The following is a 25,272-nucleotide window of genomic DNA, read 5'->3' as shown; positions in this document are numbered from 1 at the left end:
GTATGAGATTACGTTTGTATAGTTATTTTTTTAGCAAATAAAAAATACAAATAAGTATTCTAATGCTTTGTTGAATTATTTTTCTAAATTATCTATGTTAAGTCACATTTTTAACATCAGGTATTTAAGTATTTCTATTCCTATTGTGATCATGTGTGCATAGGTTTTCTGAAATGCATCTGCAAAACAATGCAAATAGTCTGGGAATTAATATTCATTTGCTTATTTTAATTTAGTCTAAATGTGTGCGGTGAAGTCGAAGATTCAATCAACAGACGACCGCTTAAAGCGCCAAGAAGAATCTACGGTGGCCATGAAACTCACCAAAACTGTGACGGCTCGCTCCGAAGCTGCTGTTATAGTTCTACGTTCCAGGTGGTGAAGAGACCCTGCTGTTCATTCAGGTGACCGAAGCGGGGGTTTTTGATAAATATGCCAAGTGTAAACTTAACTAAAGTATATAGAATGTGTTGCCAATATTTAAACCACATCTCAAATAGGATTTTCATTTTAGATTTCTCATCAAGACGATACATTATTTCATAGTCACCTACTTGACATTAGGACTTATTTAAGAATACGTTTAAGGTTTTGTGTGTACAAATGGGTCTACTCTTAAAATGTAGTTTTTAATATAAGAAAATAAGCCTGTTAATAAATAAGCTTATTTCTCTCATGTTGAATGTGGTAAGCATAGCAGGCGTCACATCAACATGAAATCCTAGTCATGTGATTTGAAAAACTAAGATTATTAAAAGAACAAAAGGCACATTAAGTTTATCATCTGTACTGGAATGTACTGTGAACTACAGTGGTTGTTATATTCACCCCTCTTACATTCAGCAATTTGTAAAGTAAGTACCAACTCAAAACCGGTAATACACTGCTTTTTATAGTTTAAGTCAGAACCCTCTACAAACACAGCTTTTAAACATTTCATAAATACATAACAATACTGTTACGTTAAAATATGTTTCCATCGATGCAAGTAGAAAATATTACAATATCTGCAACAACAAATATGTATAATTTAAAATGTTAAAAAGCAATTAATGATATAAAAACTTTATAAAACATTAAGATCTTGTTTTGTTCAGTATAGCACACTTCCACATGTGGCTGAGGGCTTCATTCGATCAGGAGAGGAGTACTTTCGTCTCTATGTTGACAGTCTTCCAGGATGCTTAAATGCACACAAAAGTCATTGTTACACCCAGTGTGGTTTTTGAAAACGTTAAATTAAATAAGCCTCAATAGATTTCTACTTAGTAAACATTAAATACAGATATGAGACCTCTTAAATATAAAGACATAAAGTTAATTTAAGGTTGAGTGTTACCTTTCTTGTTGTGGGGGTTTACAGATATAATGCACAGCCAGGAGGAAGGCCTGAGGACAGAGATTTCATTGAGTCACGTGTAATGGTTAAGAACTGCAATCACACGCTTGTGTCTTTATCAGTCCTAATGTTGGTTTTACATCTAAATGCAATTTCCACGCTGGTAAACGCATATAAAGATGACGCTACTCTTACAACACTCAGAAGTTGAGTTACTGTGGAAATGCAATTTCCCAGCGTGGAAATTGCATTTCCACAGTCATGCCAAGTAAAGTCCTTTACTGTCTCTGCTACACTGTCAACATTTGAAAGGCCTGAAATACTAAACTATGACCATAGTCTCTAACAAATAGGATACTTACAGCCAAAAACGCCAAGCCTCCTTGGACTGCAGCTGCCCATTCAAAGCACAGATATTGTGTGATAAGTCCACCAACGACTGGGCCATAAAACATCCTTTGACAAAAACAAATGAGTACTTTAAAAACAAATAATTACAAATAAAACTGAAGTCATAAAAGCAAAGTGGGTTTTTTACTTTGTAATTTCATTTGTCTTTTTATTCTGTTTTATTTAAATGGTCTAGTGGATAATACATTTCTTGGAACTCATTGGCTATCATTTCATGAAAATAGTGCCTCAGGGAGCAGCTAGTTTTTAGGCCTTCTGTTTGAGCCATCTGCTATTTAAGCCATTAGAATTTTTCTGGGCAAACATTTCCCTTATACGTGTACTCGTCATTATTGATGGTCCAACTAGCAAACCACGACAAGACCTGACAGTTGAGTTGGAGCTTAAATAAGACTTTTCAGTCCTCTTAGAACAGACTGTTCTTTTTGTGCATGCAATCAGAACCCACAGAATCAAGAAATGTTCAGGTAGGATTTTTTATCGTATCATGACCTACATGTCTCTGCATGACACTACAACAACAGCATACCAGAATTAGAAGTTGAGATACCAGTAAAGGACAGTAGGACTTACCCCAAAGACCAAACCGCTCCAAACAGCCCTGACACCATTCCAAGAGTGCTTAGTCCCTCATCAAATCCATGATTACTACAGAGTACAGAATAAATGAGTGTGGAGTATTTGTTTCACGTACTATACATTTATTTTGAAGCAACCACAGGTCATGAAGGAACAGCAACATGTGAAGCCACTCACTAAGCATGTGCGATGATCTCAGGAAACGTTGGGATTGCAGTCATGCCCAGAGAAAACCCAATTATCCCAAGCATGAGGATCATCAACCACAGCTTACTAAACATACATACACAGAAAAACACACACACACACAAACATGCACAAGTTAATACAGTTAAGTAAGCAGTAAGCAGTAGGAATTCATTCTGTAAATCTTAACCCCAGAGCAAACGCACTGAGTGAGGTTAAAACTTTTAATCCTACTTTTTGTGTAAATCAGAAATGATGCCTAAATAATATTAAAAAAACGTCTAATCCAAACCTTAATTGTCCCACCTTGACAACTACAGTTAATTTATTTACTTGCCTTAACAATGGAGTGGATGCCAAAGTAAGCAACTAATTATTCTAGTACTGAATCCTTTTTATCACTATGTGGTCTCGCTCTGCTCTCTGTTTCATAACTATTTACTCATTTTTTGAAATTGATTTGAGGAACCTTATAATAAGAAAAATGTGTTAAAATTTAGACAAACTAGTTTTAAACCAAGGTATGATCACTATTTTACAAACAAACAAACTAAAAGTCTATCAGATCAGTCAAGCAAAGCTTTGTCGAACACATCCTAACTGACTGGTATTAGTTATTGTTTTATAAATAAGATGAACATAAAACGGTCACTAGTTGGTTCTCAGTCTTCCCATCTTTTTTTTTTTGCATTTTTTTTTTAATGTTGCTATTTCGATGACCCATGTTACGCAGATTTGGAAAGGCGCTAGAGAAATAAAGTTTCTTATAATTATTCAATAAGTTGCGAGTTGTGTAAAAGTTTACGTTACAAAGTGTTTGTGTATCAGTGTTGAAGTACACAGAACACATAATTAAACATGCTATGTTAGAGGTCTTAGAGGTCTCGCATCTTTAAAAAGTAAACATCTAGCATTAACGCTTTTTAATTTTCCAGCATGTTTAGGTAACATATGTTGATAGTTATCTTGCTTTTCTGTTCTTAATCATAGATTGTATAAACAATGGACGTCATCTCAGTGACGTCGCCCATTGATTTCTAAAATGGACTTTTGAGGCTTGTAAAAGGCAGTCAACATATTGGAAATGCTGTGTCAAACTAACTATCGGTTAACCTACATGTAGTAAATGGCAAAGAGCACAAGTTGAGGCGGATCTTTAGCCTCCTGACAAACAGCCACAATGCACCCACCCCCCCGTAAGTTCAGCCACGCCCCTTATTATGAATAACTCAAAATGGACAAGTTACAAAAAAACAACAACTGCCCCTGAACAGTGTGTGCCAATAAAGAAATGGGATTTTTTCTTTTTATGCCTCTCGCTCAACATCAGTGTCAAATTGATGGGCTAACAGGCTGCTCTTCTCATCAAACTCTCTGTAAGAAAAAAACAGTCCTTTGTGCTAAATGTCTGGCCTGATCAAATACGTCTTCTGTACTTTCCATACTCACCTTTCGATGTGAAGTAGAGGAAGAGGACCGAGCAGACAGAAGCCGGTTGCTGTGGCGACACCTCCGATTACCATGAACCAACTTCTGGTGGCCTGAAAAAACAGCAACAAGAAAGCAGGTTTAAGCTTGTAAAGACAAAACATAAATAATAAACGTAATATCCACTTGTGTTTGAATACTCACGGGATATTTATCTGTAAAATATCCCAACAGTGGAGAAGCCAGACAGTATGGTAAAGACAAACCAAGCATGATGAGTCCCACGTATCCAGGGGAGAGACCGAACTAACAAATAAGATAAGAAAGACATTGTCTTCAAATTTGCAGGCTGAAACTTTTTCCGACAGTAAGTTTTATCAGAAGAAAGAAATATACCTCCTCCATAGCAAACAGGGACAATGTTGCATCCAAGAAGCCCAAGCCTGCGCTCAGAGTGAAGATCATGTAACAGATCAGGACTATTTTCGCATGGGAAAGGAGCCGAAAGAACGAATCCTGCGAGGGATCGGCTTCTGCAAGAATCAAAACAGCTCACACTTACAATGGAACTGAAAACAGATAGTAAGACTACAAATGGGCAAACAGTATGAAGCTAATGTTGGTACCAATGGTTGGCAGCACGTAAATGTTGAAAGGGACCATGATGAATAGGAAACATCCAAGAAGCATAAAAGGGACTTCGTATCCAAATGACTGGTAGAACCACCCTCCAACCGGTGGTCCCAGAATAAGACCGAGTCCTGTGAACATCTCCAGACTACCCTAAAAAGAGAATATTTCAACACATTAACATTCACAGAAATAGTGCAGGATAAACACAAGTTTTTTTAATGCTTTAGTACTTTTGCTTCTCACAGTTTTTCAAAAGCTATTTATTATTTCTGCTGCTGGGAGAAATGGGAGATACAACACAACTCAACCTATACTGCTTTCTTGTTCTTCTCGTGATTCTAAATAACAAGACAGTCACACCAGCGTTGTCTACACTCACCAAAACAGTCGCCACATTGTTCGGGAATATTTTTGCTGTCATGGCAAAAGTGGAGGTCATTGCCGCAGCAAAGCCCACTGCATCGATGGACCTCACTACAAAGCACAGCGTTATGAAAGCAGTCCCTGCAGGAACCCTGTCGAGCAATCTGTAAGAAAAGAAATTAATCCATTTATCTCAAACAGGAATTCAAGTGGAAAGACTGAAACAAAATCAGAGGGACTCAGTGTGCAGTTAGTTTGCTCTTAAGCTGTCTGGCTGAAGACAATTCAATTAAAGTCAATTACAAAGTTGAAGTTACCCCCCCCCCATAAGACCTTCATTGTCAGCATCCAACTTTCCCACCCTACAGTATCTGTTGCCTCTCAGCAGTGTAGAAAGATAACTTTAATTTAACAAACCAAATGAATGTCTGCCCATTTACTATGTTCAAGAATCGCTAAAGTTAGCTTTCAGCCGGCTACTGGCCAACTTTCCTGTAAGCTGTAAGTTCCCAAAGTAAGGGGTCAGGACCCCCGGGTGGTCACAAGCCTCCGAGATGGGAGTCACAAGATGCCCTCTAAAATGAACAAAAATCTAAATCATTTTAAGTTGTATATTTTACCCACTGTGCATTCATTTGTGAAATGAAAATGAAATAAATGCACAAGACAGCAACAATGTGTGTCATCTGCTCTTAACACAAAGAGATGAACTCCCCCATATGTCTATTCAGTTTGTATATCTTCTCACTGCTAAAGTCTCTACATGGAAATTTACAATAAATAAAAACATGTTTTTTAGGCTATTTTATTCTGTGTTGGCACTATTTGAATATGCATATTAATGTGTGTGTGTGTGTGTGTGTGTGTGTGTGTGTGTGTGTGTGTGTGTGTGTGTGTGTGTGTGTGTGTGTGTGTGTGTGTGTGTGTGTGTGTGTGTGTGTGCGTGCGTGTGTGTGCGCGTGTGTGTGTGGCTGCAATATATGCTTTAAACACCTCCAGGGTCAGGTGGAAACCTCTCCTTTGGGGGTTGAGAACGAAGAAGTTTGGGAACCCCTGAGCTGGGAGTGACTGAAGGCTAACATTACCATGTGGCAGTGTCAGATAATATAATAAAAAATGACTATTTCTGGATTACGCCATATGAACTAGGTACTTACAAACATTATGAGATCTAAAAGTGTGTGTTGGGAGGTAGTTTAGTAATGTTGGTTGGACTTTGAAAATTGGCCTAATACAGTATAAATGTTATTTTCAGTAACATAAATGGTGGTTAGTGGTGAAATGGTAGTCTAAGTCTAAAAAAATGTCAGGTAGATTTTTATCATTTACAACCTAGAACACTAAGAACTAAGAGTTAATCACTTCATGACACCGCTCTGTGCTAATATCATGATAACTTACTTGGCATACAGGTCAAACACTTACCCAAAGAGGATGGTGCAGAACGATGACACAAACAGCCCCGTAACAAGCATGAACTTTGCACCAATTCGGACAATCTGATAAAACAGCAAAGAGAGATTCATTGAATGCACATCTGGCCAGCATGTCCCACTGACCATATCATGATAAGACGAAAAATAGCGCAACATACTTACATATTTTCCCAGTATCAATGATCCAATTAAATTGCTAACAGCATAGCAGCCAAATATAAGACCAACAATTGTCTGGCTGGCTCCCTTCTTTACTGCCTGTAAGCAAATAGTCATGCAATACATTTATTATTTTACAAAAGAGCTATATAAATGATATTTAATGAAAACACAAATGGTCTATAAAAGGGACAAAAACAAATGAGGTTATCGCTCATAAAAGTGAATGCAACTAGTTCTTTGAAATAATGCCTTATTGATCTGGTCTTATTTATCATTATTTATTACTCCCTGTCCCAAACTTTAGCTTCGTAGTTACTTCACATGACGCTAGCTGACCTTAGCTGAGACCTTTTGACCAATGAGAATAACAAAGCAAGTCACTCACTGACTTGGGGCTTTCTGATGTCAAGCACATGATGGCTCATACATTTCACTGAGAAAACCGGACTATTTACTTGTTAAAGGGGAATTAAGGAACTTTAAGACATCACAATTAAAACGGGTACGGCAGTCCAAATTCAAAGCTGTATTCCCCACCCCCCTCATCTCTAGTGTCACCCAGGTTGCCATGTCACAGACACTGAAGCTTCAGTGTTTAGCCACCTCTGCATTGGTTTGTAAATCTTTCTGTGTTTTAACCTCTCTCCATCTTTCAAAAGCATCTCCAATATTTATCAGAGTTTTCCCACGTTTCTGGCCATGGAGCTTATCAGTAAAATGCAGAGGCAAACTGAGTGTCCAAAATAGGGTGACTTCAAACCGCCTACCTTCTCTGGTAAAAACAAAAATACAGACCATTCAGGGCCTGAATCTTAACTTAGGAAGACATGCTGGCTGCTACATTGTTGTGAGAGAAGCCAGCACCTCAACAAGGCATTCCTTCATGTCTGATGATAAAGTAAGGTCATGGTATGATTTAGAACAGTAGATACCTTACATAATGCTCCTTTAAAACAAAGGATTGATTTCTCTGTGATTGATACTTTTTACAACACTGACATTATTTCCTACTTTCACTGTCTTCTCATAACCATAACATCAAGAAAACCCTTTTATTAGCTAGCTTCAGCTACACGCACCTTAAGTCAATTAGGTAATAATATGTCGGACACACCAATCTACTGTACTTATATAGTGCATTTCTGGTATCATTGGATTACTGGACACCAATGTTTGAGCAGTGGAGTTTCACCATAGTGATAGCAGTTTTAAGCTGTTGTTTCATGTCGGACATTTTGGGTCTGTCTTTATGAATTAACATCAAAACAACAACAACAAACCCAGTAAGTTTAATCATTGCATGCCAGTCGTTCGACTGCACACGAGTCTATTTGTTAGCAGCTTGCTCAGAAGCCTGAACATTTCTGCTGACCATATCTTTCAAATCTGCTGTAGCTCGTGTTATCTCTTCTACTGTGTCCCTACTGTTTGATGTAACACACCCTTTCTGTCATCTGTATTTGACTGCAGCCTTAAGTAATGAACTAAACTTGTCTGGCATAAAACTGACCAAAAAAATCATATTAAACAGCAATCGTATAGAAAATTTTGAACTGATTGAACCTATTATAGTTGATTTACCTTTGCTTTTGGGCAGTTCTGGAGATTACACATTCTGTAGGGTGCACTGAAGCCTAATGTGATCCTATTAAACCTCACTTATAGAATCCAAACTCATAAGCCATTTACAATTTCGACTTCTGAAATGCCTGTTTGAGGGGGAAAAAATCCCCTTGACTTATTGGACCATATGACTTCCTGGAAAAGGCAGCAGAAATACATGACCAAAAAATATTGATGAATAGAATGTATTCAGGGATTAGTAGTTGTTGCCAGTGCAGTTTTGTAAAAATAAATAAACTTCAGCTTCTAACAGTTTCACACACTGGCAATGCAAACATGTAATTATTACCCTGTGTAATATCTGTGAAGAATGAGTTAATGAATTATTTTTATTTGAAGCCAGTATAACACACTTGCAGAGGAGCAATGTTTCCAAGGTCTTTTTTCCACTGTAGTCCTTTTGTCTAATAGTAAAACATTACTTCAAAAATGGCATTAAATGACAAAACCTAAATGCTAAAACCTGTTTGCAGCAGCACAATATAAGAATATTGGCGTGTCAAAGTGTAAGCTGTCTCCTAAATTTAACAGCAATATCTATTCTTACTTTCAAACATATCATGTGCTTCTTGAAAATGTAGCAAAGACTTTGAGTGTGTTTGATTAAGCATGGAAGTTTCTTTTAATCCCTTGTGAATTCAACCACCTATTAAAAAGAGAAATAAATCCTCCTTTAAAGCTCTATGGCGCAGCTTTTATAAAGCCAGAAGTTAAAATGAAATCGTTTTTTTAATTTGTTTAAAGCTCCACTGAATGGTCTCCAAACTTCTTAATTCCAGTACCTTGAAAGGTGATTTTTAATCTGAGATGTGGTTTTCTTTGAGCTTACCTCATTGGGAAAAAATGGTCCCAATATCGAGTAGCAGATCATTGAACTAAAGTTGACAGATGCCATTGATAATAAGGTGAGGATCTGCTGTTTTGTCATCCTCGGTGGAGGATCTGTTGATTCAATTGAGGCGACGTTATCTGGGATAAACAAAACAGGGCATGAATTAAAAGTTAAGGAAGCGAGTAGGAATACAATTTAAATGTTATAAAAGTTATATTGAAATGAGGGCATTTAAGTTCAGACTGGAATACAAATGACTTTTAAGGCAGTTTACAATGTGTATTTGATTAGAAGTCAATGTATAACTGGTTGTAATCAGACACTTATCACACATTTACAAAAGTTACCAACCTGTCGACTGTTCAAAGTGTGTGTCCATGTTTAAATTTCGTTTCTTGTTTTTTTTTCAGCTCGAAATTGCAGACGGTGACATAACGACAAGGAGAGGAGGAATCCTGAAAATCTGCAGAGTTCAACAGTTCCTTGGCAGGCGGTTCAGCGACTACACACCAGTCTTCATGCAGCGCTGTACTCAGAGTGAGCGTGTCCTCATGACGTTCAGTGACATGTGACAGATGTTACAGAGAGTGCAACTTCCCCTACTGCCTTCAAAATAAAAGCCCACGTTACATTAAGCGGGGCTTTCCCTTCATCTTATTGTTATTGCAAAATGCATTATGCGTTTTAAAACGTACAAAACTTTTTTTCTTTGTGTTTTTTCTAATAAGCTCCACTTTGGGAAGCCTATTCAATATGCTTGTGACACAATGAAGTTACCATAGCCTAAAAAAATATTCATTGTTCATAATCTAATGGAAACACTTGACCAAAGACATTGTTTTTTAAAGTTGCTGTTTCTATATCGGCATGTTTTACACCAGCTTAAATATAAAATACATGTTTTAAGCGTTGCTGTCTTTTCCCTTTGTTACAACATCTGGTCAGCCTTTTGATACAAAGTAAATTAAAACATTTAAATACAAATAACAATAAAACAATAAATTATCCCACTTTTTTGCATTCATCATGTAAAATCATTTGCAGTTGTCTCTGAAGCCTTTACAGAATTTGACCCTGACTGTGGCTCTAAGAGCGACTTTCTTTAGTGAAAGCTCATGTTGCACCTTTAAAAAGCAGAAGAACATGGTTACAGATCACAGCTTTTAACAACATTAGTCTGCTCTATTCCCACCTTTCTCTCATCCTTAATTTCATCCTCTTGTTAAATAATAATAAAAAAAAGTTTGGCAATGGGGTCAACAATAACCAAAAGTGGTTGAATAAGGAATCATTTACAAAGTATAAAGTAATATGAATGCACAGATTTCAGAGATTGTTTTTCCACAGATACTTTTTTTCATGACATATAAATAAATACTCCTATTATTATTACAAGATAGATAGATAGATAGAGAGAGAGAGAGAGAGAGAGAGAGAGAGAGAGAGAGAGAGAGAGAGCTTGAAATAAGACATAACAACAAAACAGTTGGAATTATCTTTTTATTACATATTGCACTCCCGCCAGCCTATAGGTCCAATATAAACCTATGGTCATAACACACGTTTCCTTCGTAAAATAAGAGAGAAAAAGAAAATCAAGCATCAAGACCATCGATTGATTAAGCAGTATTAATGATAGCTGACACCAATTTGCTGGGGTCTTTTAACTGCATTAAATGAAAGTCCTTAAATAAAAATCCCAGCACTTCATTTCCTGTAGTCTCCCAAAATACTGTTTGATATACTTTCCATTTCCACATTTTTTCTTTATACATTAGCACCAAATCTGAAAGACCTCATTCCTACTATCCCTTTATGATTTTTCTGTGTTCAATACCTTTGCAAGTTTTTTTCCCCTTTCTTTTTTTTTTAACATCAAAAAACTCTTGGTACAATGTTAAAGCAAGGGTGAAGTACAAAACTACTGAAATTCGCAACACATAAGCACATTTTTCTAAGCATATAGTAATGTAAATGTATTTTCTAAGAACACAGTGCAAGCAGCTTTGTATTTTGTTTTGCAAGTTCAACATCAGTTCTATGTAGGTAGCATTATTGCACACAAGCTTTATCTATCGAAAGCAGCACTGATTTCCAACAAGGCAAACTACTGATGTAGTAGCATCTTAAACACCCAAACATAACAACACAGAGCCAACTGAGTTTGAGATTCACTAAATGGATTTTAGTGTTAATGCTAAATTTTAGACCACTTTCTATCAACTTCCCCACATACTTTATTTTAGCCAGATGCATTTGGCTATTCAGTTCTATTTGGCACACATACATTTGCTGTTAGGCCTAATAATTACTGACCGTCGTAGAAGGGAGTTTGGGGAATAAAAGAAAAACTAAGTAACTAAGTCTGACTGAATTATGATTCGCAGTACTGTGGCCAAACATATATGATATACAATGATCAATGCACCACTTCATAGAAGTGTCATGAATAGAAAATATACAAACTATGATAAGCTGCACTGAACCGTTGATGTTGCAGTCACAGAATTAATATATTCTTCTATTGCATGTTTGGTCATTAGAACACAAAGTAGGTTGCATATGCAAATCATAACAGACTAAAATCTGATGGCTGTCTTAAGAAAATGTTGTACAATTGATGTTGAACAACAACGATCTAACAAAAAGTATTGAGAAAATATTGGTATAGATACCACAACTTTATTATTTTTGCTTTTAATAACTTATAATGGAATCAAATTGTGCAGTATCAGAGACAGTGTGGCTTCATGAAAGCCTCCATACCTCACAATGTAGGTTTCCATACATCACAAATATAAATTACGTTTTTTTAAATACTGAATTAGTCATCATTTCAAGAAAGGGGAGATGTCTTTGGCACCAGATGTGGTATTAACCTTCAGACAGCTTTTCAATACAATTCCAATATTTACTTAGTCTAACTTTTGTTCAGGCTGACTCTTTTTCTACCTCACTAAATAACATTCTAACACTAATAAAAATGAGCTAAATACATTCATTATATTAACTTGAAATGATGGACTGGTACAGTATAGCCTCCTAGACCACTGTCCAAGACCGCCTTTTTCTTCAACACACTGATTGTAAATGGTCTGCATTTGCAACACCATCTTGTATATTTATCTCTTTAAAAAAGAACCACCAGGACACTGACATAGCCCCATCTATCGCCTGACACACTGGGGTGTAATACCACTGTGGACCCTTGCAGTCAAGACCATTGTGGTTTCCTTTTTATACGTCTACAACAACACAAAATGACCTTTTCATTTCAGCCTTTGAGTCACATTGGCCAGGGCAACAGCAAACGCTTGCACTGCTGAGAAAGGATATTGGAAATCCAAGATATAGGCATTCCCATCTATTCGCCCAAACTGCATCACCTAAAACAGACCAAAAAAAGAACATTTTAGAAAGGATGCTTATTTTTTTGTTTTTAATGCCAACAACGTGTGAAAAAATGCAGACTGCACTCTTCAAGAGCCCACGATGAGACTGTCTTGTCTGACCAACATAAAAGATATTTAGAATAAATGTAAATTAGGAGAAACACACCAAATCTCAAAAAGCTGAAACTAATGGATATTGTGCATTTTTGCTTGAAACATTTTCTTTATCAATTTAAATTATTAATTTTTTATAGATTTTTTTCACATTACCTGTCTACCATCCAGCTCAATTTGAAAATTCTTTGCTGACTCCTGTGTCACTCGTCCTCCAAAATCCAGCTGGTAGACCTGTGTGGCTTCGTTCCACAGTGGTTGTTTGTTGGCCATCACATAGACAAACCCTTGGCTTCCCAAACTACGGTCCTCTCTTTCATTTGCCTTGCGGCACTTTATCTCCTCCAGCTCGTTTGCCATGCGCATACTACGCTTGTTCTTCCAGCTCTTCTTACTACTCTGGTTCTGGTTCATGAGCTCGTCACCACTAATAAACAACTCTGGTTCACTCTCTGAGCTATCTTGGAACTCATTTGTGGTCCTGCTCATCTTCTTGGTTTTATTGAGCTGCTCTCTCTGGCCCTTTGGCTTCTTCTTCTCTCTGCTGCCAAGCCTCGGGCTGGAAATGAGGGTGTTGAAGTCAGAGAGTGCACGGCCTTCCTTTCTGGATTTGCCCTCAGAGACATTGGGCATGTTGGCCTCCTCGGCTCGGCTGTCGAGTCTTTTGCGGCTCTTCTTGTTGAAGCGCTCTGATTCCTGCTGCACGGGGCTGTCGTTCAGGGATGATGGTTCTGGAAAGTTGTTGGCGGACTCTGCTAGATCGTCTGTGGCACTTTTGGAGGGTGGTAGCTCAGTAGGCGGAGGAGGAGGGGGGAGAGGGGGTGGCGGTGGTGGTGCAGTAGGAGGTGGAGGAGAGATAATCGGCTTCTCGAGAATCTGATGGGTTTTTGTGGGGAGGGGAGGTGCTGGGGGGTCTTGCATGGGAGGCGGGCAGGGATAGGGGTTCCAGGGATGAAGGTTGACAGGGTGTAGCTGAAGTCCCGCACATGAGCTTGCTCCTGGATACATCGGAGGGAGAGGGCAGCAGGCTAGGTTAGCCAGATTTGAAGGATATCCTGGTGGCAAAACCAAGTTTGAATCCTGTTGGCCAAAAGGACCTGAACCAACTACTTCATTGGGATTGCATTGGGGTGGAGGATTCTGTAGAGTCTGGAGTGGAGGACCACCATGGGCTACACCCGGAGGGAATGGAGAGAGGGATATCTGGTACCCTGATGGGAAAGTGAGGGTACTCGTGCTCGGACTGGTTTGAGGTTTAGTGGTAAGGACAAACGGCAGCCGAGTCATGTCCAAGTGCTGAGTTTGGCTGATGATGATTGGAGGAGGTTTATGAGGTGGTCCTGGTGGAGGGCCTAACATTGTTTGCTCCGGTGTGAGCCAGAACTCCTCAGTTGTGGAGGGATCCCACTGGTAAGGCGGAGGCCGTTTGAGTGTCAGATTGACATCACCGAGAGTAAGTTGGCGTACAGATTTTTCGAGGTGACACTGCTGATTTAAGGTCTCGTCTTCGGTAAAGGCAGAGTTAACATACACTGTTCTGTCTCGGCTGTTATCAACAGCACCCAGCAGACTGTAAGACGACTGAGAAGCCAGGGGGGACGTTCCTTTGGAGTGCACAATGATGGTACTGTGATGTGCTCCTTTCCCTGGTGGGAAGTCTTGCCTCACCACTGTGCCACCTGCAATGCCACTGCTTGTAGTTCCACCTCCACTAACACTGACGCTGGTGCTGCTGCTGTTACTGCTGCACTGTGTGCAAGTGTACAAAGCAGTTGGCAACCTCTGCTGGTAGCTAAGTGCTAGTGCACTATTTATTTTAGCCTTGGTGGGAAGGGTTCTTGAGCTTTCCATTATCTGTGGCACTTTAAGCCCTACGTCCCTGCGGTCACGGCGCAGAGTAGCATGAATCAGACTGCTGTCGATTCTCTGGGGAGGAGGAAGTGTCGCAGTTACTTGATTGGCTGGATCTGGGTAAGGAGGTGGGTCTCCACTCGGTATGGAGTATCGAGGGACAGAGAGACGACTCAATGTTGCTGAGCTGTAAGGAAGCTGAATCTTTTTGGTCTCAGAGGATGTGACTTTCAGAGTGGCAGAGCCATGGACGGCATACGCATTTTGATTGCGAACGAGGCGCCTTCGAGGCCGACAAACTTCTTCCACATTGCCGCTGCTGTCGAAGGTTGTGATCCTTTCATACCCCAGAGGTGTTGGGTACTGTAGAGTGACAGGGTGAAGCAAAAATTCATCCTTCTTCAGGCAGGGGTCTGGTGCCAGGACACTTGGGCTGTCACAGTTTGTGACAAGAGTTTGAGGCGTAGTGGAAACTGTAGCTGCCGCCGCAGACACCACGGTGCCCGGATATGGAGGAGGAGGATTAACCTTCCTCATCTGCATCTCAACAGATACATCAGGGTCAGTGAAGGGGGGTAAAGTCCTTGGCAGAATTGGCTTAAGAGTGTGTACATGCTCTACTCTGTTCAACCCGGGCTCAGTGGTCGGAGGAAGAATCTGAGGCAGAATATGAATCTGTTGTAAAGAAATGGTTGGATATCCGGTGGGAGGAGGCGGCAACGACATCTGCATCTTTAGCTGCTGCTGCATTTGTTGGTGCTGCCTCTGCATCTGTTGATGTTGCTGCTGGATCTGCTGGTGCTGCTGCTGAAGCTGCTGCTGCTGTTGCCTCATCTCCAGGATCTGTTGCCGAATTTGCTGCTGCTGCTGTTGCATCTGCTGCTGCTGATGTTGCATCTGTTCGTGCTGCAGCTGCATCTGTTGCTGCTGCTGTTGGATTTGCTGTTGGTGGTGAAGTTGTTGGGGTGTCACTGGCTGTCCATTTGCTTGCATCTGTTGGTGTTGCTGAACCTGGAGTTGTTGGTTTTGTTGTTGTTGCTGTTGAAGTAGCACCTGCTGGTGGTGCAGTTGCTGTAGCTGTTGATGTTGCTGCTGAAGCTGTAGCTGTTGCTGTTGCTGCTGAGATTGGACCTGATGATGGTGTTGCTGCTGCTGCTGCTGCTGCTGTTGTTGTTGTTGTTGATGATGATGCATTTTTTGCTGCTGCTGCTGCTGCTGCAACTGCATTTGCTGGGACTGCTTGGACGGTGGTTGGCGGGGCTGCTGTGAGTGAGACCGCTGCGAGTGAGGCTGCGGGGGAAGATGGTGAGGAGGAGGTGGAGGAGGAAGAGTACCAGGAAGAAGAGGACCCATCTCCAGCCCATTGAAGATCACCTGACCAGGATTTGAGTATCTAGCAGGTACGGGATATGGTGAAGCAACTGCATCCTGCCCATGATCGGTAACAGGGACTGAAGCTGCCGCCGCTGCTGCTGCAGCTGCTGCAGTGGCTGTAGGGTTTGTCAGGACATCAAGCTGAATATTCTGATTTGCTAAAAGAGACTGAACCAGGCCAATACTCTGAGTTGGAGACATAGCCTGAGCCGGGCTGTGGATAGGAGCAATGGGAATGTTGACTGTGCATGGGGGATTGTCTCCCGACACTCCAGATGGTCCCATCACTTTATAAAAACAGAGAGGAGAACTGTGTAAAAGTCAGGAACATTACACATATTTTAATATATACTCATTCTCTCAATATATTCACATGCATACATGAAACAATACTGCTCTTTTATTTATTCATACCTGGTAAGTCATCCTCATCTTCACTGAACACATTGGGGTTGAAAACAGGCAGGCTCATAAAGTCATGAGAAATCTTCCTCACTTCTGGAAGGTAGATTGTCATTTGTCTCGGTTGCAGATGAAGCAAACTGGTCTTGTAAATAACTAAAAGATTGAAGAACACCATGACTGTTACATTCATATGAAATGTCCAGTCTGAAATGTGTGTAAAATGTGTGTACGGCTTTTTTGTTCTGTATTATTTTTAACATTTACCTGCTCCTAGATTGGCTGGGAGAAAAGAAGCAAGTCCAACTATTTTGAATTTTGTCCCCCAGATGTTGGATGTGACTTGAGCTAGGTAGTTGTGCTTTGCATAGAAAGAAATGTGAGACAGAGTTATAAGGAAGTGATAAGAGTTTTAATTAAAAACATGACAATATAAAAACACATGTTTTAAGTAAAGGGGGGCATATGTCATGATTTTTTTGTGGTTGCAGTATGATATTTAAATATGTTTACAGAACATGCGTGTCAATTTCTTTTATACCTTAGGAGAAGTAGTTTGGAATAAGGGCTAATAACTGTACCGATATTCAACGTATCTGAACAAGCAAATCTATCAGGCACTGACCTGAGTATAAGTGGTATAAGTAGGAAGTGCTGTATATACAAAAAATAACCTGGGTTTTGTTTGTTTTGTTATTTGTATCTCAAAAGAAGCAAATTGAGGGTCATTTTAGGTAGAAGAATAAATAATGTGAGCACATATATTCGTTAAAACACAAGCCTTTGGGACACCCAGTTCAATATAAGCCTTCTACATTTTAATTTCTATTAAAAACTAATGTGTCATTAGCCAATAATGCATTTTTAATTTGGATCAGACTCTCATACCTCTGTGATCCCATCCATGGAGAACTCTCGACGTGTCAAACTGGGAGACCGAACTGGAGGCTTTTTCGTTGGTAACCGTGGTGACCTCTGGCCTTCCTGATTGGCGCGTGACAGTTTGGGAGATTTTCTCAGCTCCATGTTCATCCTTTAAAATAAAAAAGGTCAATGTTTTTTTTTATTGTTTTTTTTTTATCTTCGGACAGGAAATAAGACATTTTCTTTCTTTTTTTTGATTGGTCAAGAACTTAATAAGCAATGTAAAATAAATGCCACAGAGCTATCTGCAAATGCTTGTTGGTTGAGGAATTTAAAGTGTTTTAAAAAAAAAAAGATTCTGACATGAAACTGGTTGACCTGTTTCCTCGGGATAACTTTGGTGACTTCTTCCCGACCCACTCATCGCTCAACTCAATGTCACTGGAGTCAGAGCAGTTACAGCTGTCTGTGTATGAGATCATGGGATTCACACACACCTCCTCTGGCAATATGAAACACAAAACAGAAAAGGTGAGCCCTCTTACAAACTATTTTTATTTTATTTTTTTTCAAATGGAGAAAACACAAGCTAAATGCAACCCCAGTACAGCCTGACCATGTTGCAGGCTATTCCTGTATAAAGCCTCAGACTATGTTACATCAGAGAATCAGCATAGTCTGTCCTTGTTCTTACTCAAGGGGAATGGTGGGCTCACTGCATGAATAAGTTATTATACAATTTTGTATTATTTTAGACGGATGTGCCAGGCACTGATTTCGTTTTAAGACAATAGGGAACAACATTCCTGTTCCTTTGGGCAGGTCCACTTCTCTCAAGTCTACTACTGCAGCTTTCAGTTTGTACAATGGTGGAATTATGGACAAGCTACAGTTCTCTTTTCATCAGCTCCGTGCTGTATCAATATTTTAAAAGGTCAAAATACACCTCATCCCTTTTAGAAATCAATAATGGAAATATGGCTTTCTTGCCATTGGTTAAATGAAACTTCCACAACTCTTGCATATTTCTGTTAAGTAGAAGGATTCAGCTTACAACAGATCGCTTGAGACAGAAAAAAAAAGACTGCAATCAGATAAAAACAGCCAGCGTGGCTCTGTCTGCAGTTCATTACACTATTTAATGAAAAATGTATTTTCCAAGTTGTATCCCTGTGTTAATAATTCAGTCATCTCTTGGCAGCCCTCTGTTGTTGTTATTGTCAGGAATGAGTTCTGCTAATGTTGCATGACTCCCCATTGAAGCACAACTTGTCATTTTACACATCTGTGTGAGTACAGATACGCCATGTTAACTCGTTCATGTTGGTATACTGACACGTTACACGAAGCTAAGCTAAGCTAAGCTATCTATCCCCTTGTTCTATAAGCTATGTATCCCCTTGTTCCCCTTATATTACTCTTGAAGCACTCAAATGAACATTATTTTCATTCCACCAAACTGTTCTTATCAGTTTGACTTTAGTTAACCCACCTGTTTTGCTGTCTGTTTTGGGATCCATTATGACAAACTCGGGTCGTAGTTTACTGATTCGCCTTCCTTTGAGGATAGGCACCAGTCCTCCTAAATATTCAAGGTAGAGTGTGTAGCAGGGCCCGCCTGCCTCAGGGCTGTCCTCTGCTCGCTTCATGGTGCAGTGGAGCCGCTCGTTCCCAGCTGTGGGATAGCTGACAAAGTCACGGATGTTGTTGGGGTCGGGGATGGGGGGCTAGAACAAAGAGAGGAAAAGGCTGTTGGACTGCTGGAGACCCAAATGAAAACATGTTGAAGTCAGCAGTTTTATTAAGTGCAAGCAAGTGTAAGAAAGTAAGAAGCTGGAGGTGTTTGTATACAGATATTACATCAGGAATGCCTCCAATACATCAGCCAATGCACCATTCAGTGCACTGATCAGATTCTACAAATAAAAGCCTGGCCCCACAAAAGAATCTATGAACATCCACTGTTTTTTGAGCAATAAGTGGGGAAATTATTTCAGGTAAGTTGTCATACGACGTCAGCAAGAATTAAATTAAAGAAAAAAGTTAAAATAGTGTAGGAAAAACTTGAGCATTTTAGTTACTGCACAACATCTTCGAATCAGGGTTCAATTTACCTTGATCGTGGGTATGAAGGCAGTTGTGACATAGGAGCAGAGCAGGGAGGGCATGTTCAGTTTCCCCACATCTTTCTCCTCACGCAGGGCGCTGGCGATGCCCTGCTGGCATAAAAGTTGGAGGCTGGCCACCCTGTGCTCCACACGCACCACATACAGTGCTGGTCCACAAGCAAGGAACAGGCGAGAGTCTCTGTGACCCCAACAGATGGTGGTAATGGGTCTCTGAAAAAAAAAAAAAAAAAATCTTCACACTTGTATTCTTACAGTTATCAGACTTTCACATTCACTGGCTGTAAAGCCTGAGCCCACTCTCTTGTATAACAAAGACAGACTGCTAACAAAGACTTTTGAACTTTAAAAGACAATGTATTACTTTAAGCTATATCTACTAGACTTGCACTTACATTTATTATACCATAGCCATGTCTGTCATTATCATTTGACAGTGTACTTTCAGTAACTTGTTCGATTGAACTATTTTTATTGGCATGATGGCAGAAAGTCTGTCTTAGCTTTGGTTGATCTCTTCCATCTCTCTTTCTAAAAGTCCAACACACTCACAGCAGATCTTCAACACAAGTCTGGTGCTGCTCAAGGTTTCTGCCTGTTAAAAAGGAAGTTGCTCTTTTTGTTAAGTGTTGTGAGGTAATATTATGTTGGGAATTTGCGCTATAATAAATGATTCATTGATGACTTTCCCCAGGCTTTTATTGTATTGTGATCCACATTGTACATATCGGTACGTGTTTTTTTAATTAAAGACCACAGATAAAGGTCTTCACCCATCAGAGGCAAACTCAGCAATCAGTGCAACGCTTCATATCGGCAAAAGCCACTGAATGACTTCTCATATAATTTATAGGCTCACAATGAAAGGAGATTTTGTCCCCTGTAATTATAACTTCAATATATTTTAAGCAGAGAGGACTCATATAAAACATTTCTCTAACACTGACTCCTCCTCCATGCTCCTCACCACACCTCCTTTTCCGCCTTTCATCAAAGGGGTCTCGCGCCTTGTACCATACAGCCCCCCCCCCGCCCGTCTTTAGAACTTTCTCCCACAATCCATCTGTGACATTACATCTCTCCCCACTTTCAAATTGCAGCCCAAAACTCACCTCTTTAGATTAGCTCAATAGGTCTGACCATGCACTCCTCACTGTTGCTGTTTTTGTTTTAAAGTCGTTGATTGAGTTGTTTTTACTCTACTATGAGGTGACCTTGAGTGACATGAAAGGCACCCATAAATAAAATGTATTATTATTACTATTATTATCATAAGGCTATTTAATACTATAAATAATCACCAATATTTCTATGTTCTTGTTTTTTGTAATCCAATTAATTACAAAAAATATTTTAATTTACATTTAATGCAACTTATAATTTAGGTTTGAAGTCCAACAAACTGCATAGCGAAGCAATCACTGTAAGTTCATACAGGGCTAACCTGCGCCGGCGTTTCCAAAGTGTATATGTGTTCTCCTTGGACATTGTAGAACTTCACGAGGGCGTTCCTCATGATGGATGCACAAGCAGAGTCAGTGGGAAGTCCATGTCTCTCCATGCCGGCCACAGCCAGGAGGTCTCCCTGAGAGCACCACTGGGCCTCAACGTCTGTGGAGGGAGGGGACCCCAAAACACAAAAAACACGTTGAGACAAATCCTGAGTATACATGCAAATATCAGTATGAAACCTGTTGATTTATACCTTTTAACCCTGAGCGGATTACAGCAGGAGAGAGGTCGTCATAGTTGTTCATTAAGCTGATGTCCCCTGATAAGAAGGTGACCGTCAACAAAGGCTTCACTCTCCGCACTTCAAGGAATGAAGAAGAGTAAGTACATCAGCTTCCCACAGAGAAAAAAACAAGGCAGCAAGCTGTCATATCCACAGGGATGTCACTTGTTTGTACCTAAGGGCAGAATACTGTCGTCTGAGTCCGTGTCGCTCTCGGTGCTGTCCTCCACAAGGAAATCAGGGCAGTTCCAGGACATGCTCACGATCCCATCGGACTCGTGTAACAGAACATGGGCGAGCATTCTTCCGTGGCAGTCCATCACTATCACCTGACCATCTGCTGTACCAAACAGGACCTGAGGGAGCGTTAGACATTAAACTTTAATAGTTGAAATGGCTCTGGAGCATAAAATCCTTAGGAGCAGAAGTACTGCAGTAAAAGCTATTATATAAGTAGTATGATCTTGTTTTCTAATATAGCGTTTAAACAATCCTTCTGGATGTCATTTACTTGTTGAAGACCAATGTTTATGTATTATGACAGGAAAGGTACCTGTTGGTCATCAGGTGTCCAGATTCCACAGGTGATCTGACTCTCCAGGTTGATCTCAGACGACCAGTGTCTTTGCCCGCTGACCGAGCCAACCAACACAAATCCATCCCTGTAGGCGATGAGGGCCTGAGTGCCATCATGTGACCAAGTGAAGTCACTCACCTGAAGGAGAGAAATGTCCACCTTCAAGACATTTGTGTATGCAAGACACTTGAGGTGGGACAAAATATGAACATGGCGGTAAATTGTCCTACTGACTCATGCATTTCAGTTATCAAATCACCGGTGCCAAGTATTGTTTTTTTTTTTTTACAGTACGACTACACAGATTTCCCTTCCAATTCGACTCACTGAATCACCAACTCATGACTGCTCACATTAAAACTCACAGTATGACATGAATGAGGTTAATGTGAATAGAATAGAATTGTCAAAAGAAGAAGTTGACAGTGGGATAAAAGAGAAGAGATGAAGCCTGATAAGAGGTGAATGTACAGTATCTTTACATATACATGCGCTTGTAAATTATTTGTGAAGTGTCTTTGCAGTACCTGTGCTCCTCTGTCGTTCACCAACTCTACAGACCATCTTCCTTCATACTGGATCCACACAAAAATACCTCCCTCCATATCACAGGTGGCTAGCTTCTGAAAGGGTTCATTCCAGCGCACCAAGACAACCTGAAAAAGCACAAACAAAGTCTTTTTTTTTTCCAAACACAGGTGCCTTTCTGCATATGTCATCTTTCATGATTAATTTACAGCAGGATGGGCACAACGCTAAAAAAAAAACGTTTTAGCGCATAGCAGCTGGAGTTACAGTCTTCCTGCTGAGGAAATAAAGCTCCAACATTGATATTTAAATCTGTTAATTGGATCAATGTGAAACATTATGGGTTTATGAAGGTTGAAAATATAGTTTATTATAATATTTTGTCTAGATTCTTCTTAAAATAGTTTATTTATAATACTTTATTTCCACATATTTATTTAATCACATTTATACAACTAACAACTGAACTCTATTCTTCACCCTGATTTCCTTATTCTAAGTGTTTTTTATAGCTACAATCTGTGCTGCTATTACAATCGAATGTCTCCATGGAGATTATTTCAGTTTTATCTCAACTTGTGCCAAATAAAATGAGAGTAAACACTTCTGTTTAGACGGTGGCTGGGAATTCAAAAACAGCAGGTGACAAAACTATAATTCTGTAAAGTCAGAGACAAATGTAAACAAAGGAATATCCTAACAGTTGAGTATACCTTGATGTGTTTATGCCCTCTTTTAACAAACATCTGTAAGCTTAGCAGAATGAAGTAGATTTCGAGGCCATACCTCACTGTTATGTCCTCTCAGGTTGAAATTGATCCTCTGAGGTGTAGTTCTGTCCCTCCTGCAGTGACTCGATGTGAACGTCACGCCGACGACTCCTCTCCCGTTCCCTGTGGCGAGCCAGCCCTCCTCATAGTACCGTCTCCGGCACACCGGCTTGTCCTTTTCACTCTTGGGGACTCGGCCTTTCCATGAGAGGCAGAGGATGTTGGAGTCGCTGCAGAGGATGGGACCATGTTCCACGGCGGCCAACATCCCTACTGAGTGAGCAGGCTGCTGGATAAAGCAGAGAGAGGCAAGTTCAAGCTGCGCTCTCCAACTTTATCGACCTTATCATGACGTCTAATTCAATGTAAACTGTCAGTGTTTCATCCCCACATTAACTTTAAACAGGCTACTGGTGATTAAGCACATACGCTATTGGTTTTGTAAAGTGTAAAGCTTTGGTTACTTGACCGAGCTAGCTTCAGAGTCAAACATATCAACAACAGTGGGGCTAAAAGAGTTAAACATGCTGTTGAGCTACTAAATGGATCTTTTGTTTTGAATTAATAATAAATAATATAAATTGACAATTTATTATGTCTAAATTCTGCTGCCTAGAGGTTATACATTATGGAAAATCACACTACAAAAAAGCCTCCAAACAAGTGGAAATACAAATGAGGGGTTTAATCCGAATATGATATTTGACTTTTTGGAAACAAAATGATTTATGACGTGTAGCACAATAAATGTGTTTGTTAGATCTGATAAGGTTTGCTGAGTTATTAAGCTATTTTTCAATTTAGGGGTTTTCTAGTAGCTACCTATAATGGCTACCATCTTGCTGAGCTTGTTCACAGGAATGAAAATAGAGGCAAAAAAAGGGGGGCTCGTATGCTCTATGTTTAAAACATCCCATCCAGAGAAATGAGCAAAGCCAGCCTGCAGCAGTGAATCACTAAAGGTATCCTTATGACAGTACAATCACATGGCTGCTGCTCTTCGTGCTCTACATGATGTTCGATTATTCACTGTCTGTAGAGTCGCTGGAGGATTGTGATAAGGTGAGCTCATCACTCATCGCTATCTTTCGTTTTTACAGATGCAATTTATTTAATGCAGTGTTTGCAACTCAGATTGGTTGACTATATAATAATGTCACAAACACTTTAAAAGAAAGCAGCCTTCTGAGCACCTTGGAGGTCGAGTTTCATCGCAGCTCCAAGAAAATAATTTACAGGAAATCGGTTTTATTTACCCCTCAGTCTTATGGCTATTAGTCTCAAGATTCTGTATCAGTCAGTGTTTCCACTTAAATCTTTAACATACAGAAAACAAGTTCTGTGGATCTGAATAATAATAACTGGCTAACTAAGATGACTTTATAATGACTGCTCCACTTGGCAGTAGATTGCATAATATGTCATAATATAATTAAATATGACCAAGTAACATAAAATAAATGTAAGATCAGTTAAAGATTTAAAGACATACCTCATAGTTCCTGGGCATGTTGAGTCAAAATTCCTCCATTAAAGGTGTCCATATTTCCATTCAGATGATGCACTGACGGGTAATGGCTGCTCTGCTCTTGATACTTGCAGTCTAATTTATGGAGAGGTAAAATGCATCATACAGCCAGATGTTGTCCAGCTCTAGGTTCACTCAAATCAAACAGCTCTGCACTTCAGAGTTAGCCATGAAACGATGTGAATCCTCTCTGGTGACACTGTCCCACCCCATGTCCTCCTGATGTGGCTCTGTTGAGTTGTGTAATGATCCTTTTGCAATACAGATGAAAAGAGATGACACACAGAAAAAAACAGCGTTAGGCTTCTTAAAAATACAGGTAGTTTAGAAGATATATAGAGAGGGACTAATAGAGAATTATCTATCTCAAAATAGCCGTGTTTGTCATGCAGTGCATCAACCTTGAAATTCACAGTTTTTCTCAGTCTCTATGCAACAGCAACACTGCATTGGAGATCAGGGCACTCGCAGTCTCCATGGGTACTGATACTGTCCGTTCTCTTTATTTTACGTCAAACAGCAGAGCACCTAGGCAACGACATTGCCAAATTACTCAGGAATAAACCAATTCTAATGCAGATTATGAGAATAAAATACTAATATTTCTATCAAACCGCATTTTAAAACTGCAGGTTCGCTTTTTTTTCTTAATAATTTGTATAAAAATCATCCATTAAAAGTCTAATGAAAAGACCGATCATTTCCTCTGTAAAGGACTCCCACTAACTCTACATTACATCAATTCAATGTCTCATTCAAAGGCGCCTTTTAGTCCATATGATCGCATGCAGCAGTCTGTCTGTGACAATGCGAAAGAGACCAAAAGAGCTGCTCTGAAAATTAAATTGGTGTTTTTTACCAAAGATGTTATCTGGACACACATGATGCAGTTTTGACGTACCTGTATCCGCTGGAACAACGTCTTTTCCGGAGACAGTCGGTGCACTGTGGGGTCGTGTTGCCAGGCGCTTCTCTGTTAGCGCACTTTGAGGTTGTGGCTTTAAATGGGTTGCCATGAG

General features: G+C 39.8%; 2 protein-coding genes across 5 annotated transcripts; both read right to left on the bottom strand.

Annotated features, from left to right (window-relative positions):
* Positions 1-874: 874 nt before the first annotated feature.
* Positions 875-9,580, bottom strand: slc18b1 (solute carrier family 18 member B1). The gene is made up of 14 exons (XM_079370567.1): positions 9,344-9,580; positions 8,990-9,129; positions 6,538-6,633; positions 6,365-6,438; positions 4,956-5,103; positions 4,570-4,726; positions 4,340-4,476; positions 4,148-4,249; positions 3,965-4,056; positions 2,507-2,602; positions 2,324-2,398; positions 1,702-1,795; positions 1,340-1,389; positions 875-1,183 (listed from the first exon to the last, which is right to left on the bottom strand). The coding sequence occupies exons 1-14, from the start codon at positions 9,369-9,371 to the stop codon at positions 1,129-1,131; spliced, it is 1,344 nt and encodes a 447-aa protein (XP_079226693.1). The 5' UTR covers positions 9,372-9,580; the 3' UTR covers positions 875-1,128.
* A 2,074-nt stretch (positions 9,581-11,654) lies between these two features.
* On the bottom strand, positions 11,655-25,239 carry tulp4b (TUB like protein 4b). Of its 4 annotated transcripts, none has more exons than XM_079370395.1 (16): positions 25,155-25,239; positions 24,218-24,504; positions 22,742-23,014; positions 21,955-22,083; positions 21,404-21,565; positions 21,026-21,206; positions 20,821-20,928; positions 20,560-20,726; positions 19,104-19,328; positions 18,482-18,716; positions 17,353-17,491; positions 17,014-17,158; positions 16,393-16,486; positions 16,138-16,281; positions 12,655-16,010; positions 11,655-12,378 (listed from the first exon to the last, which is right to left on the bottom strand). In XM_079370395.1, the coding sequence occupies exons 2-16, from the start codon at positions 24,233-24,235 to the stop codon at positions 12,262-12,264; spliced, it is 5,493 nt and encodes a 1,830-aa protein (XP_079226521.1). In that variant the 5' UTR covers positions 24,236-24,504; positions 25,155-25,239; the 3' UTR covers positions 11,655-12,261. The 4 variants fall into 4 exon arrangements, with proteins under 4 accessions (XP_079226521.1, XP_079226523.1, XP_079226522.1 ...); XM_079370397.1 differs by having other exon boundaries at positions 17,368-17,491; XM_079370396.1 differs by having other exon boundaries at positions 22,742-23,011.
* Positions 25,240-25,272: the final 33 nt, after the last annotated feature.

The sequence above is a fragment of the Symphodus melops genome, assembly GCF_947650265.1.
Source record: "Symphodus melops genome assembly, chromosome: 19".
Classification (NCBI taxonomy): domain Eukaryota; kingdom Metazoa; phylum Chordata; class Actinopteri; order Labriformes; family Labridae; genus Symphodus; species Symphodus melops.
Note: the sequence above shows the minus strand (reverse complement) of the source record. Positions and strands in the feature narration are given on the sequence as shown.

Excerpts from the sequence above, each read along its gene's own strand:
- tulp4b (XM_079370395.1), bottom strand. Across the intron at positions 17,492-18,481 it reads CAAAACAGACAGCAAAACAG|AGGAGGTGTGTGTGAATCCC; the intron begins GTGGGTTAACTA and ends TCATATTGCCAG. Across the intron at positions 16,282-16,392 it reads CCCAGCCAATCTAGGAGCAG|TTATTTACAAGACCAGTTTG; the intron begins GTAAATGTTAAA and ends TCAATCTTTTAG.
- slc18b1 (XM_079370567.1), bottom strand. The coding sequence starts at position 9,371 with ATGGACACACACTTTGAACAGTCGACAG. Across the intron at positions 2,399-2,506 it reads GAGATCATCGCACATGCTTA|TAATCATGGATTTGATGAGG; the intron begins GTGAGTGGCTTC and ends TGTACTCTGTAG. Across the intron at positions 1,390-1,701 it reads GAGGCTTGGCGTTTTTGGCT|GCCTTCCTCCTGGCTGTGCA; the intron begins GTAAGTATCCTA and ends CTCTGTCCTCAG.